The 10,793-nt window shown below is 36.9% G+C and overlaps 1 protein-coding gene across 1 annotated transcript; it reads left to right on the plus strand.

Annotated features, from left to right (window-relative positions):
* The first annotated feature begins 3,654 nt into the window (after positions 1-3,654).
* Positions 3,655-10,486, plus strand: LOC104221626 (DEAD-box ATP-dependent RNA helicase 53, mitochondrial-like). Its single transcript, XM_009772703.2, has 8 exons — positions 3,655-4,195; positions 5,160-5,287; positions 5,471-5,882; positions 5,979-6,077; positions 6,251-6,475; positions 7,176-7,337; positions 8,839-9,379; positions 10,055-10,486. Exons 1-7 carry the CDS (start codon positions 3,818-3,820, stop codon positions 9,364-9,366), a joined length of 1,932 nt encoding a protein of 643 aa, XP_009771005.1. The 5' UTR covers positions 3,655-3,817; the 3' UTR covers positions 9,367-9,379; positions 10,055-10,486.
* The last annotated feature ends 307 nt before the right edge of the window (positions 10,487-10,793 follow it).

The following is a 10,793-nucleotide window of genomic DNA, read 5'->3' on the forward strand; positions in this document are numbered from 1 at the left end:
TGCAATTGTCAAAACTCCTTAGTCTACAATAAGAGAAACGATACTATCGTTATCATTTAAGCGTCATAACTATTATGTATCGACCACAACCTATTTTACGATGAAACGGACAGCACCTCCCCTATATATATGACCTCACACCATTCAAAACAGTCACCAAACAGCCCAAACAACATCAATAATAAACATATTGAGCCTCCCAAAATAGTCCACACATAGCCTAATCACTCCATACATACGACGACCACCGTAGTCGTGTCAAACAACCTGGAAATGTTACGAATAACTATCAGCCCATAACCCTACATATATATGGTGTTTCTCCACACCCTTCCTCCTCCAAAACTCCACAAGATAGTAGTAAAATATGCAGCCCAACAACAACGCAAAACAGTCCACAAAACAATAACATTACTACCAAGCCTTTCGATATATATCTCACAAGTTCTAGCTTCAATGGCTTAGCCGCAACTTGGATAATCTTAAATACATATAGAGTAAGAGGTTCCTTACCTTTATACAGAAAGAACAACTCCAATTTGACCTTAAATTTCCATGAAATATCCCTCCAATGCTGCCACAACAACAAAAAAGCGAAACTAGCGATCAATTAGTGTTTTTCGGCACTAGAATCACTTTAGAAGGCTTGAAATCACCTAGGATTGATATTAAGAACATGAGGGAGTATTTACAGAACATAAACCCTTTAAAACAACCTCCCACATGAGCTGAAACGACACAAAAATGAGCAACAACAAGAAGAACAAGAGACTTACTAGCGCCACGGAATTCCCGACACTTGATTTGTGTTGTTTGCCCTTTTTTGGGTCTTGAATCTTGAGAGAACCTTGAGAGGATGTTCCTAGGGTTCTAAGGTCTGAAAATAGTGAAAAGAAATGACTTAAAACGGGTTGGAGGCATCCTATATAGGTCCAAATATCTTAAACTGACTTAGTGGGCCCCATAGAGAGGTGCTTGGCGCAGTCTCGCGAAAACGCGAATATCTCTCTACTCCGAGATCGTATCGATGAACGGTTTAATGCGTTGGAAACTAGACTCATAGATATTTAATTTGGTGGGTAGATCACCCCATAATTCCTTGTAAATTATGAGAAAAGATTAGAAACATTTGACCTAATGTTTAAGTAAAATTATGAACCTAAGTTGCGACAACTTTTGTCGACTTTTGTTTCATAACTCGTTTGACTTCAAGACTTATGATACGGATATTATATGATTAAAATACCTTCATAAATGACCTCTTGAGTGTATTAAGCACCGCTAGATTACCTGAAAATTCGAGTTACAACATCCTTGATTCGTTTAACTTCTAATACTGGTTAATCACCCTTATACACTCTTGTATCACTTAAGACCAATAGGATTGACTTCTTATCATCTCAAAGATAATTCCTTCTTGGATTTATGTTAACTAATATATGGCATGAACTAACACATGTGGATATGGGTTGTAACAGTCCTTTTCCTATGAATTCTTCCGTTTAATATTTTAGGGCTATTTTGGTATATTAAAATTATATTTATGCTGTTATAATAATATATGCTCTCTTTTTTCTAATGAATATGGATAATAACATACATTCACAAATTAAATTAGTAACAGGACATTATAATATGTTTTCAAATTAAATTAGTAATAGGAATTTTTAAGAAGTATATCCTGAAAGTAATAGAATTATATGACTAAAGATATTTATTTTTTCTCAAATGTACCGGAGTACTTAATTCACATATTGGATGAAAATTCTTCTGCAATTTGTTATGTAGCTTAATAGTACGTGTCATCTCACCGTGATAGTTTTTTAATTGACATTATGAATCAGATATGGGATGATATTTACTCGGGCAAAGTTGAGGAGGACAGTTACAATCGGAAAGTAATTATACTAATAGGATTCCTAACGTGTAGTATTATGTCATAAAACTAATAGGATTATAAGGCTAATATGTAGAATTCCGGTTATATCCTTTAATTATGAGTTATTATACTTAATATTATAAGGGTTATTTTTGTAAACCGACATTGTATTCATGCTTTTATAATAATATAGATAGATATAGATAGATAGATAGTAATTATTCACAAATTCTGACCGAGATATTTCACCAACATGCGTTTTCATTCAAAGTTGATCCAAATTGGTTTAATTCAAGTTTAAATGATTCCAAATTATACATTCAGTATTTGAATACCAATTCTAACAATTCTCAAATGGTTATGTTCAATCCAAGCCTTCAAATATCAATACATCTGCTTCGTCTTCTTCAATGATGAAACTCACTAAACCAAATAATGGTATTTTTAAGTTTCCTCAACCAAAATTAATCCAAGCTTAACCACAATAAATCATGAGTTTTATATTTTTACAACAGGTATGAAAAAAACGGAGAAGATGGGGGAATGTGGGGGATAAGAAGGAGGAGGGAAATAAGCAAAAGAAGAAGAAAAAGAGAATAAGTTAAACACCAATCCTCAAAAAGCACATGCAGTAAAATTTATAATCTCATCCATCCCGCCACCCCTTTGGTGATTATTTTCGTTACTATAGCTCACACCACTTAAAAGCTCCTCTATATTGTTGTATAAGGAAAATATCCTTGTCATAAAATTAAGTATTATTAATACAATAATATTTTTTTTTTGTATAAATTTTAAATTACAGATACAAGAGTTAGTGTTAATTTCTGAACTGTTAAGTAAAATTCAAAACTAAGTGTCCTGAATTTCATAACTGCTAATTTAAAATTGAGGACATAAGATTTAAATTTCTAGACCTAATTTTCGAACTTTAGGACACTATAAGGTTCAAACTTCAGGTCGTTGTGTCCTGAACGGCGTCCTGAAGTTTGAGCGAATCGGCTAATCTTTAAATATATTGTAAACCGTGAATATATTTTAAACAACATGCATAAAAGTGGCTATCTGGTGTCATTTCCACAAGTATGGATAAAGGGGAGAAATTCAAAAATAGCCAGATTTACAAGTGGTCATTTAAAAATAGCCACAGTTTCAAAAGTAATCAAAATTTAGCCACTTTTCATGTAAAGATAAATCTGAACGAAAACACTGTTCAAAATTCGGGAAATACTCCAGCATAAGTATATTGGAACTCTAGTATACTATAATAGAGTTCCAACATAAGTATACTGGAACTCCAACATAATATACTGGAGTTCCAGTATAATATATCGCTCCAGTATAACATGCTGAAAATTCATACACGTGTGCTCCAACGTCCAGTATATTATACTGGAACTTTTCGCGTGTTGGAACTTTCCGCATGTTGGAGTTCCAGCATAATATGCTGAAAGTTCATACATAGGTGCACCGATCTCCAGTATATTATACTGGACCGGTCCCTATTGCAGTAAAATAGTGGATATTTTTTCAATGACTTTGCAAATACTGGCTATTTTTAAATGATCAATCCGAAAACTGGCTAGCCCGTGCTATTCTGGATAAAGCGAAAATCTTTGAAGAAACATTTCCAAGCCCAACATTTCCAACCAATCCAGGCCTTATCTGGTGACTCAGGCCTCACAAAGCAAACCAACCTCAGCCCATCTTCTTTGGGCCCTAAATCTAGTTAGCTTTCATACTCCTTAAACCCTTCACAATTTGATATGATGCAGCAAAACCCCTCTTTCTCTTGCTCCCCAAAAGCTCAAGAAAAATATCTCCAACCGCCTTCACATTTTGCTGAAGGGTAAATCAGTTGCCTTCCTTTTCATAAACCCTAATAAAACCCTCTATATAACATCACGATCTTACTCTCTTGGCATATTTTTGAAAAAAATGAATAGTCTTTTTGTGTTGAAAAAGTCTTCATCTTCTTTACATACCTCAAAAAGGGTTGCTCTTAATGCCCTTACTCATCTTTTATTCTCCCCGTCAACGTCGTCCGGCGACAAGTTTATTACCGGAAATGCCCTCCCGACTTCCCAATTTAACAGCTTTACCACTGCTACTAATTCAGTAACTGAGAAATGGGTTGATAGTAAATTTGGGTTTTCTCTAAGAGGGTTTCACTCTAGTGGTAAATTACAAGCTGGATATGCGGTGGCGGATTTGCCTGAAGATGATGAAGGGCTTGAGATATCAAAACTTGGTATTTCTCAGGAGATCATTTCTGCTTTGGCCAAAAAAGGAATTACTAAACTCTTCCCTATTCAGGTTTTGACCCCCCCCCCCCCCCCAAATTACTTTTTTTAAGCTTTTGTGGAAATGTTTTATCTTAACAAATAATTTTGTGTATCACTTTCAATTGTTTGGTTAGGTATATAGTAATTGTATTGTATTGAAGTTGACAACAATGTCTATGTGTTGATTGAATCATGTTTTATGGGTTAAAAGTTGGTAATTAATAACATAGTCGAGGTGCACAAAAAAAGGAGAGGGATATATAGTGATGTAAAGTGAATGATGCCATTTTCCCTCTATTGGTTGAAATTTGAATATGTTCGTAAGTGTGTCACCATTTAGTCTAAAAGCTTAAGTTATGTAAGTTGTTAGAGAGACCGCATTTTATTTTTCTAATTTTGTCTTCGACATAATATATGTTCATTGGAGAAAACATTTTTGCCATTACCAAACAAACCCTTAATGTATGTTTTTGCTTGTCTTTCTGTTAATGAAGTTAAAATATTATCTAGGGATGAGTAACTTAGAGTTGTATGGTGTACTCTCATGGGTTGGCTTTTTTAGTTTTTATAGTAAAGCACTTAACAGTTATTTCAATAACGGCACACCTCAACTATTCCACAGGTACACGTAACATTTATTTTAATAAACCTCGACCATTCCACTTAGTAGACGCTACCCGACCATCACAGGTATTTGGTAACTTTGCACCAGCTTAGGCAGATGTGAAGATATCACGTAGTTTTTTTTGGGTCTATGTTAGGATTTGAACCTTGGTCTTCAAATTTTTTAACCACTTCATTAGTGAGGCACTTACCATATCAAGATTCTCTCCTAAAGTCGCGTTTAGAATGGTATGTCCTTTTGTGTTTTAATTTGTAGAATGAGCTTAATTTAGTCATTTACTGCATGGTTTAATGCGTAGCCTTAGGTTAATTTGGTCATGTGATGCAAGGCAAATAGAGACGCGGACTTTAATTCTTTTTGGGTTGTACAGAGAGCTGTTCTGGAACCAGCAATGCAAGGATCTGACATGATTGGTCGAGCTAGAACTGGAACTGGAAAGACACTAGCTTTTGGCATTCCCATCATGGATAAGATCATTCGCTTCAACGAGAAGCATGGGTTTGTTCAGTCTGCTTTCTCCTCTGGTTTTATATATTAATAGTATAAATGTGCTAGCAGCATGATATATAGATTTGTCATCTGCTAGGTTTGGCAAGTGTTATTAAAGTTTGATTCTGAATATTTCTTGAGAATTTGGAACTTGTTACACTTGAGAAATTCTGCTTATTTTTAATTGTGCAGACGGGGAAGGAACCCATTGGCCATAGTCTTGGCGCCTACAAGAGAACTTGCAAAACAAGTGGATAAAGAATTTTTTGAATCTGCTCCTGGTCTGGATACACTGTGTGTTTATGGTGGTGTCCCCATTTCACGCCAGATGAGCTCCCTTGATAGAGGAGTAGATATTATTGTGGGTACACCAGGTCGGGTTATTGATCTGCTGAAGAGGGGTGCTTTGAATTTGTCAGAGATCCAGTTTGTTGTTCTAGATGAAGCTGATCAAATGCTTAATGTGGGGTTTGCGGAGGATGTTGAGACCATTTTAGAAAATGTTCGACAGAAACATCAGACAATGATGTTCTCAGCCACAATGCCAAGTTGGATATTAAAGATTACCAACAAGTTCCTGAAGAATCCTATTCACATTGATCTTGTGAGGCCAAAATGCTCAACATTTTAATACGAATTTCCTTAATTTGTAAGAACCCTGGAGGCTAATTTTTCAAATAATTTATGTTGTTTATCCCAGGTAGGAGATTCTGATCAGAAATTGGCTGATGGGATTTCCTTGTTTTCAATTGTTTGTGAGATGCATCAAAAACCAGCAGTTCTGGGTCCTCTGATAACCGTATGGATATAAACCCTCAGTCTCCTCTCTGTCCTACTTTATGTCCAACATATTGTTCTAAGCCATTCTCCATTTTTTTTGCCACCACCATAAAGAGAATGGTTTTTCTGCTATCTACTTTTTCGACAATCATTAATATCTGAAACTAATTGAGCATTTCATTTTTTCTGCAGGAGCATGCAAAGGGAGGGAAGTGCATTGTTTTCACTCAAACTAAACGTGATGCTGATAGATTGGCTTATGTAATGCAAAAGAGTTTAAAATGTGAAGCTTTACATGGGGACATCTCACAAAACCAAAGGGAGAGAACTCTATCAGGATTTCGCCAAGGTCAATTCAATGTGTTGGTGGCCACTGATGTTGCTGCTCGAGGACTTGATGTACCTAATGTTGATCTGGTTGGTCTTTTATTCTCCTACTTGTGATTCTGGGTTATAATAATCATGGATTTCTTTTTCTTCATCTGCACTTTCCAACAAAGAGAGAGCATATATCAGAAAACCTTCTGTTAGAACCGTTGATCAACAAACCAACAAATATACCTGTAATAGAAGGTGTTAGGTGGAAGTTGCATATCAAAGTATCAAATCTTGCCTGATCTTTCATATTTTAATGGTTTAAAAGTCATTTCAGAACGCAGTACAACTTTACACGTGTGCTGACTGAGCAATTGCGCCAGTTCCCTTTCCTATGTTTTTTTCCCAGCAGCTGCATCGCCGTCTATTGAGTGATTTATCCTGTGTGCATTGCTTTCTCCTACAACATGTCCTCTGAAACCTTTTAGGGGAAAGGAACAAAAACTTGAAACCAATATCTGGCCAGTGCATCAAGTCTGCTGTGTATACCAGGGAAATAATTGAATATTAGAGGATAATACCTTTTCTAATTTTTCTTTTTGCATATTAGAGGATAAATTATTAACTGAAATAGGATGCTGCCAAGAGTATGTAAGATGCGTCTAAGGACATCTCTGCTTTCTGTGCGTGATACCAATTAGGTATCATGAGAAGCTTCTGCTGATGGTATCGAGTCTCTTCAATTGCAGTCTGCTTTTTGTCTTTTTCTTTCTGAAGGTAAAGTAGATATTTTGCTGCTCAGGTGGTACATTATGAGCTTCCAAACTCATCAGAGATCTTTGTTCATCGATCCGGTCGAACGGGGCGTGCTGGGAAGAAAGGAAGTGCAATTCTGATATATTCTTCAAGCCAACATAGGGATGTGAAAGGCATTGAACGCGATGTGGGATGCAGATTTATCGAGGTTAGACTGCTAATATCTCTGATGCTCTTACTTTTTGATGTCCTCCAACACATTTTGCCCTCATTGTCACCTATGATGGCACTGGTGAATGTGAACCTTATATGGAAACAGTTGGAGAAAACAGCTGTATGCTCTAAAGACTACAATTGCCACGTGAGTTGTGGCTGCTGTAACTGTTAGTAACTCTGCAAGCCTCCTTTCTCATGGGGTCCAAAAAGTTGACTTGTTTTACTCCCTGTTTCCATTTATGCGACACTCTTTCTTTTTTAGTAAGAATGACATCTTTCTATATTTATAAACAATTTAACTTTAAAATTTTCATTTTATCCTAACGTCACACAAATGTCTATGTCTTGTTTTAGATTACAAGTTTCAAAAGTTTTTTTTTTCTTTCTTAAATTTTATGCCCAGTCCAACACCATCACATAAATTTGGACGGAGGGAGTAATAAAGATCAAAAGTTCTTGCCCAACTGTTTTATGATTGCAGTGAAATAGCGTAATGCATTGTCATACTTTGATCTTTTAGACATATTCAACGTTCTTTTCACTTGCTGTTACTATTATTTTTTTTTGAAATCTCCGAGGACCAGTAGCGCCACTGTTTGAAACTTATAATGGGCTCGTCCCTCTACACTTCTTCACTTAAATGCCATACTTTTATTTGTGGCAAGGTTACTGTTACTAGTACTTTTGAAGATGTCTCTTGATGATTTCAATATAGTAACTCAGGTATCTATCTTTACCTTGGGTGCCAAGTGAAATTATGTCACAGAAAATGGGGGTGTTGGGCATAGATTCAATGGGGCATATTGTAAATGGAGGTAGTTAGATCTAGTACTTCATTGGCATGCAAACTATGTGAGGGAGATGTGGTGTGCAATTATTTGAATACTAGTGTAGACAAACTAAAATTTAATTTCATGTAGACCTTTGAAGTAGTTCAGGTACTTGTGTCGTTTACTTCATGGAGCATGGTTTCCCACTCTCTATGTCTTCTGTTCTTTCCCTTTTGTTGAGAAAGTCAGACGCAGGGCTGAATCTTTATTTCTTTGAGAGGTTCAAATTAAGTGATTTTCTACTTTCTATCACTATTTTCATTGGTCTAAATGGTTACTTTGTCTTTTGATAATCGAGAAATCCTGAGGGTCGGTAGCAAGTGGTTTGAAACTCAATGGATAATGAGCCCATCGCTCTATCCTGATGGGTGTCTAGCCCACACAGTACATGCTGCACTTTACCTCTAGACCAAAGCCTTGGGGCCAGTCCGATGGGTACTTAACTCAATAATATTGAACATGAGAGTATATACACTGGATCAGAGCTGAAAATGAAGCGTTTTACTGCTGGCTCCAGCAATTTTCAAAATCTTGTCACATAAGTATCATAATACTCCCTGTTCTTGCTTGGCCAAATTAGGTTATTTGTACAGTGGTAACCAAAATTTTCTTATTTTATCATCTTATCAAATTATCTTGTTCCATGTATTTTTCTGAAAAAAGCTTCCAAGGATAGAAGTGGAGGCTGGAGCAACAGACATGTTCGGTGACATGGGCAGAAGTGGTGGTCGCTTTGGCTCTTATGGTGGCACGGGAAGTGGTCGCTTTGGTGATTCAGGTTCAGGTCGTTCTGGTGGCTATGGAAATTTTGGCGGCAGGTTTGGCGGGCAAGGCGGATTTTCTGGTCGAACAGGTGGATTTGGTGGATCCGATTCTGGACGATCAGGGGGTAGCTATGGTGGACCGAGCTCGGGCCGCTCAGGGAATTTTGGTGGCTCCAATCGTCAGGGAGGATTCGGCAATTTTGGTGGTTCAGACCGTAGTGGTGGTTTCGGAAGTTCAAATCGGACTGGTGGTTTTGGAAATTCCGAGAGTTCAGATCGCTCAACTGGTTTTGGAGGATTTGGTTCAGGCCGCTCTAGTGGATTTGGTGGTGTCCGTTCTGATAATGAAAATCGTTCGAGCCGTTCTGATGACTTTGGAGATGGCAAGGCTAGTGGTGACCAAGGTTTTGGGAGGAAATTTTTCTAGTTCTTTCTGTAAGGCAAGTTCCTTGTTCTCCACTGATGAATTTGATACTGTCATCCATATGGTGATCGATAATTCTCCACTTGTTCCTATTTGTATAAAAAATTGTTAAGCAGGACTTACTCCTTTACCAACAATAATATTATAATAATCATAACAACAATAACAACTGGACACAGAAGTTGGAAAAGTGGAAATAAAAGCGCGAGTCTCTGATATATCAAGCACGTGAGGCTGGTCTGTATAGGTGGACATGCATGAGTTTTAAATCATTTGCCCCTTCTAAGAATGGTTGTTTGTATTTGAAACAGTTCCAGCTATAAAAGCTTTCTAAAGGTTCCTGTTGTCAAAAGGTCATAAAACATCTTAGAATGGAGTGATAAAGATAGTATGGTTAACTCATTGTCTTCCAGATATAAAGTGAGAAGAGTTTAAACCTGTTTCTGTGGATATGCTTCAACTGTAGCCATACTCAGATGTTACTTGTGGTTGTTTTGCCTATTGTGTTCCATGCCAACTGCTACTCAAGAAAAGAAAAGGGGGGGAGGGGTTAGCCAAACATAGCATAATTTCCTTTGTCCGTGTTTGAACGAAATGCTGCATTTTATCCTTCTATGTTCATCATAGAAGGCTCCTCAGGATTTGCCCCTAGGACTATATTTTGATGTAATGGCACTGGTTTGTTTAACAGGCGTGGACTCTGTGAATATGGCTATTTGGGAATGACCATAAAGAGACGAATGCGCGACTGATGTCCAATTTATGAAGCATCTGTGTTGATTGCCAGGCTCCGTGTTTAGAGTTGCTGTAGCTTCAGATTTTATAACTGAATTGCTATACTTAGAATTCCATAAGAATAACCATTTTATATCCACTTGGTAACACCTATATGTAATCTATAGCTATCGAGAAAGTCGTTCTCTTGCCTGCTATTATATTGTTTGATGGTCGTAATTTTTGTTCTCAAGCTTGATGTTAACTTGTGCTATTGGAGCTGTTGATTGGTATCCTGCAGTATGTAGAGACAGTTTAGATGTTATACTATCAATTTCTAAAAAACTATGTATCAGTATTTCCTTTCCGATTATTATACCAAATGTAAAAAAGATGCTTTGATTTTTCATTCCAGTAGGAGATAAAGGTGCGACAGGACAACTTTGTTGGTGAGTGTTTACATTTGATTGACGTTCATATTTGCCTTGACGTTGGTTAATTCGTCGAATACAAAGTGTCAAGTGTAGTTAATTTTAGAAGCCAAATTAAACAGCTTTTGTTTCCATTGCATATGGTTCCATTTTATTGTTAACACTACCTTTGCCTCCTTGTAGCAACGGTCAAGTTGTATCTGTGTGACGTGTAGGTCACGTGTTCGAGCCATAAAATCAACCACTGATCTTTGCATCAGGGTAGACTGTCTACATCACACCTCC

Source organism: Nicotiana sylvestris, chromosome 7 (genome assembly GCF_000393655.2).
Source record: "Nicotiana sylvestris chromosome 7, ASM39365v2, whole genome shotgun sequence".
Classification (NCBI taxonomy): domain Eukaryota; kingdom Viridiplantae; phylum Streptophyta; class Magnoliopsida; order Solanales; family Solanaceae; genus Nicotiana; species Nicotiana sylvestris.

Excerpts from the sequence above, each read along its gene's own strand:
- LOC104221626 (XM_009772703.2), top strand. The coding sequence starts at position 3,818 with ATGAATAGTCTTTTTGTGTTGAAAAAGTCTTCATCTTCTTTACATACC. Across the intron at positions 5,288-5,470 it reads CGCTTCAACGAGAAGCATGG|ACGGGGAAGGAACCCATTGG; the intron begins GTTTGTTCAGTC and ends TTAATTGTGCAG. Across the intron at positions 6,476-7,175 it reads ATGTACCTAATGTTGATCTG|GTGGTACATTATGAGCTTCC; the intron begins GTTGGTCTTTTA and ends TTTGCTGCTCAG.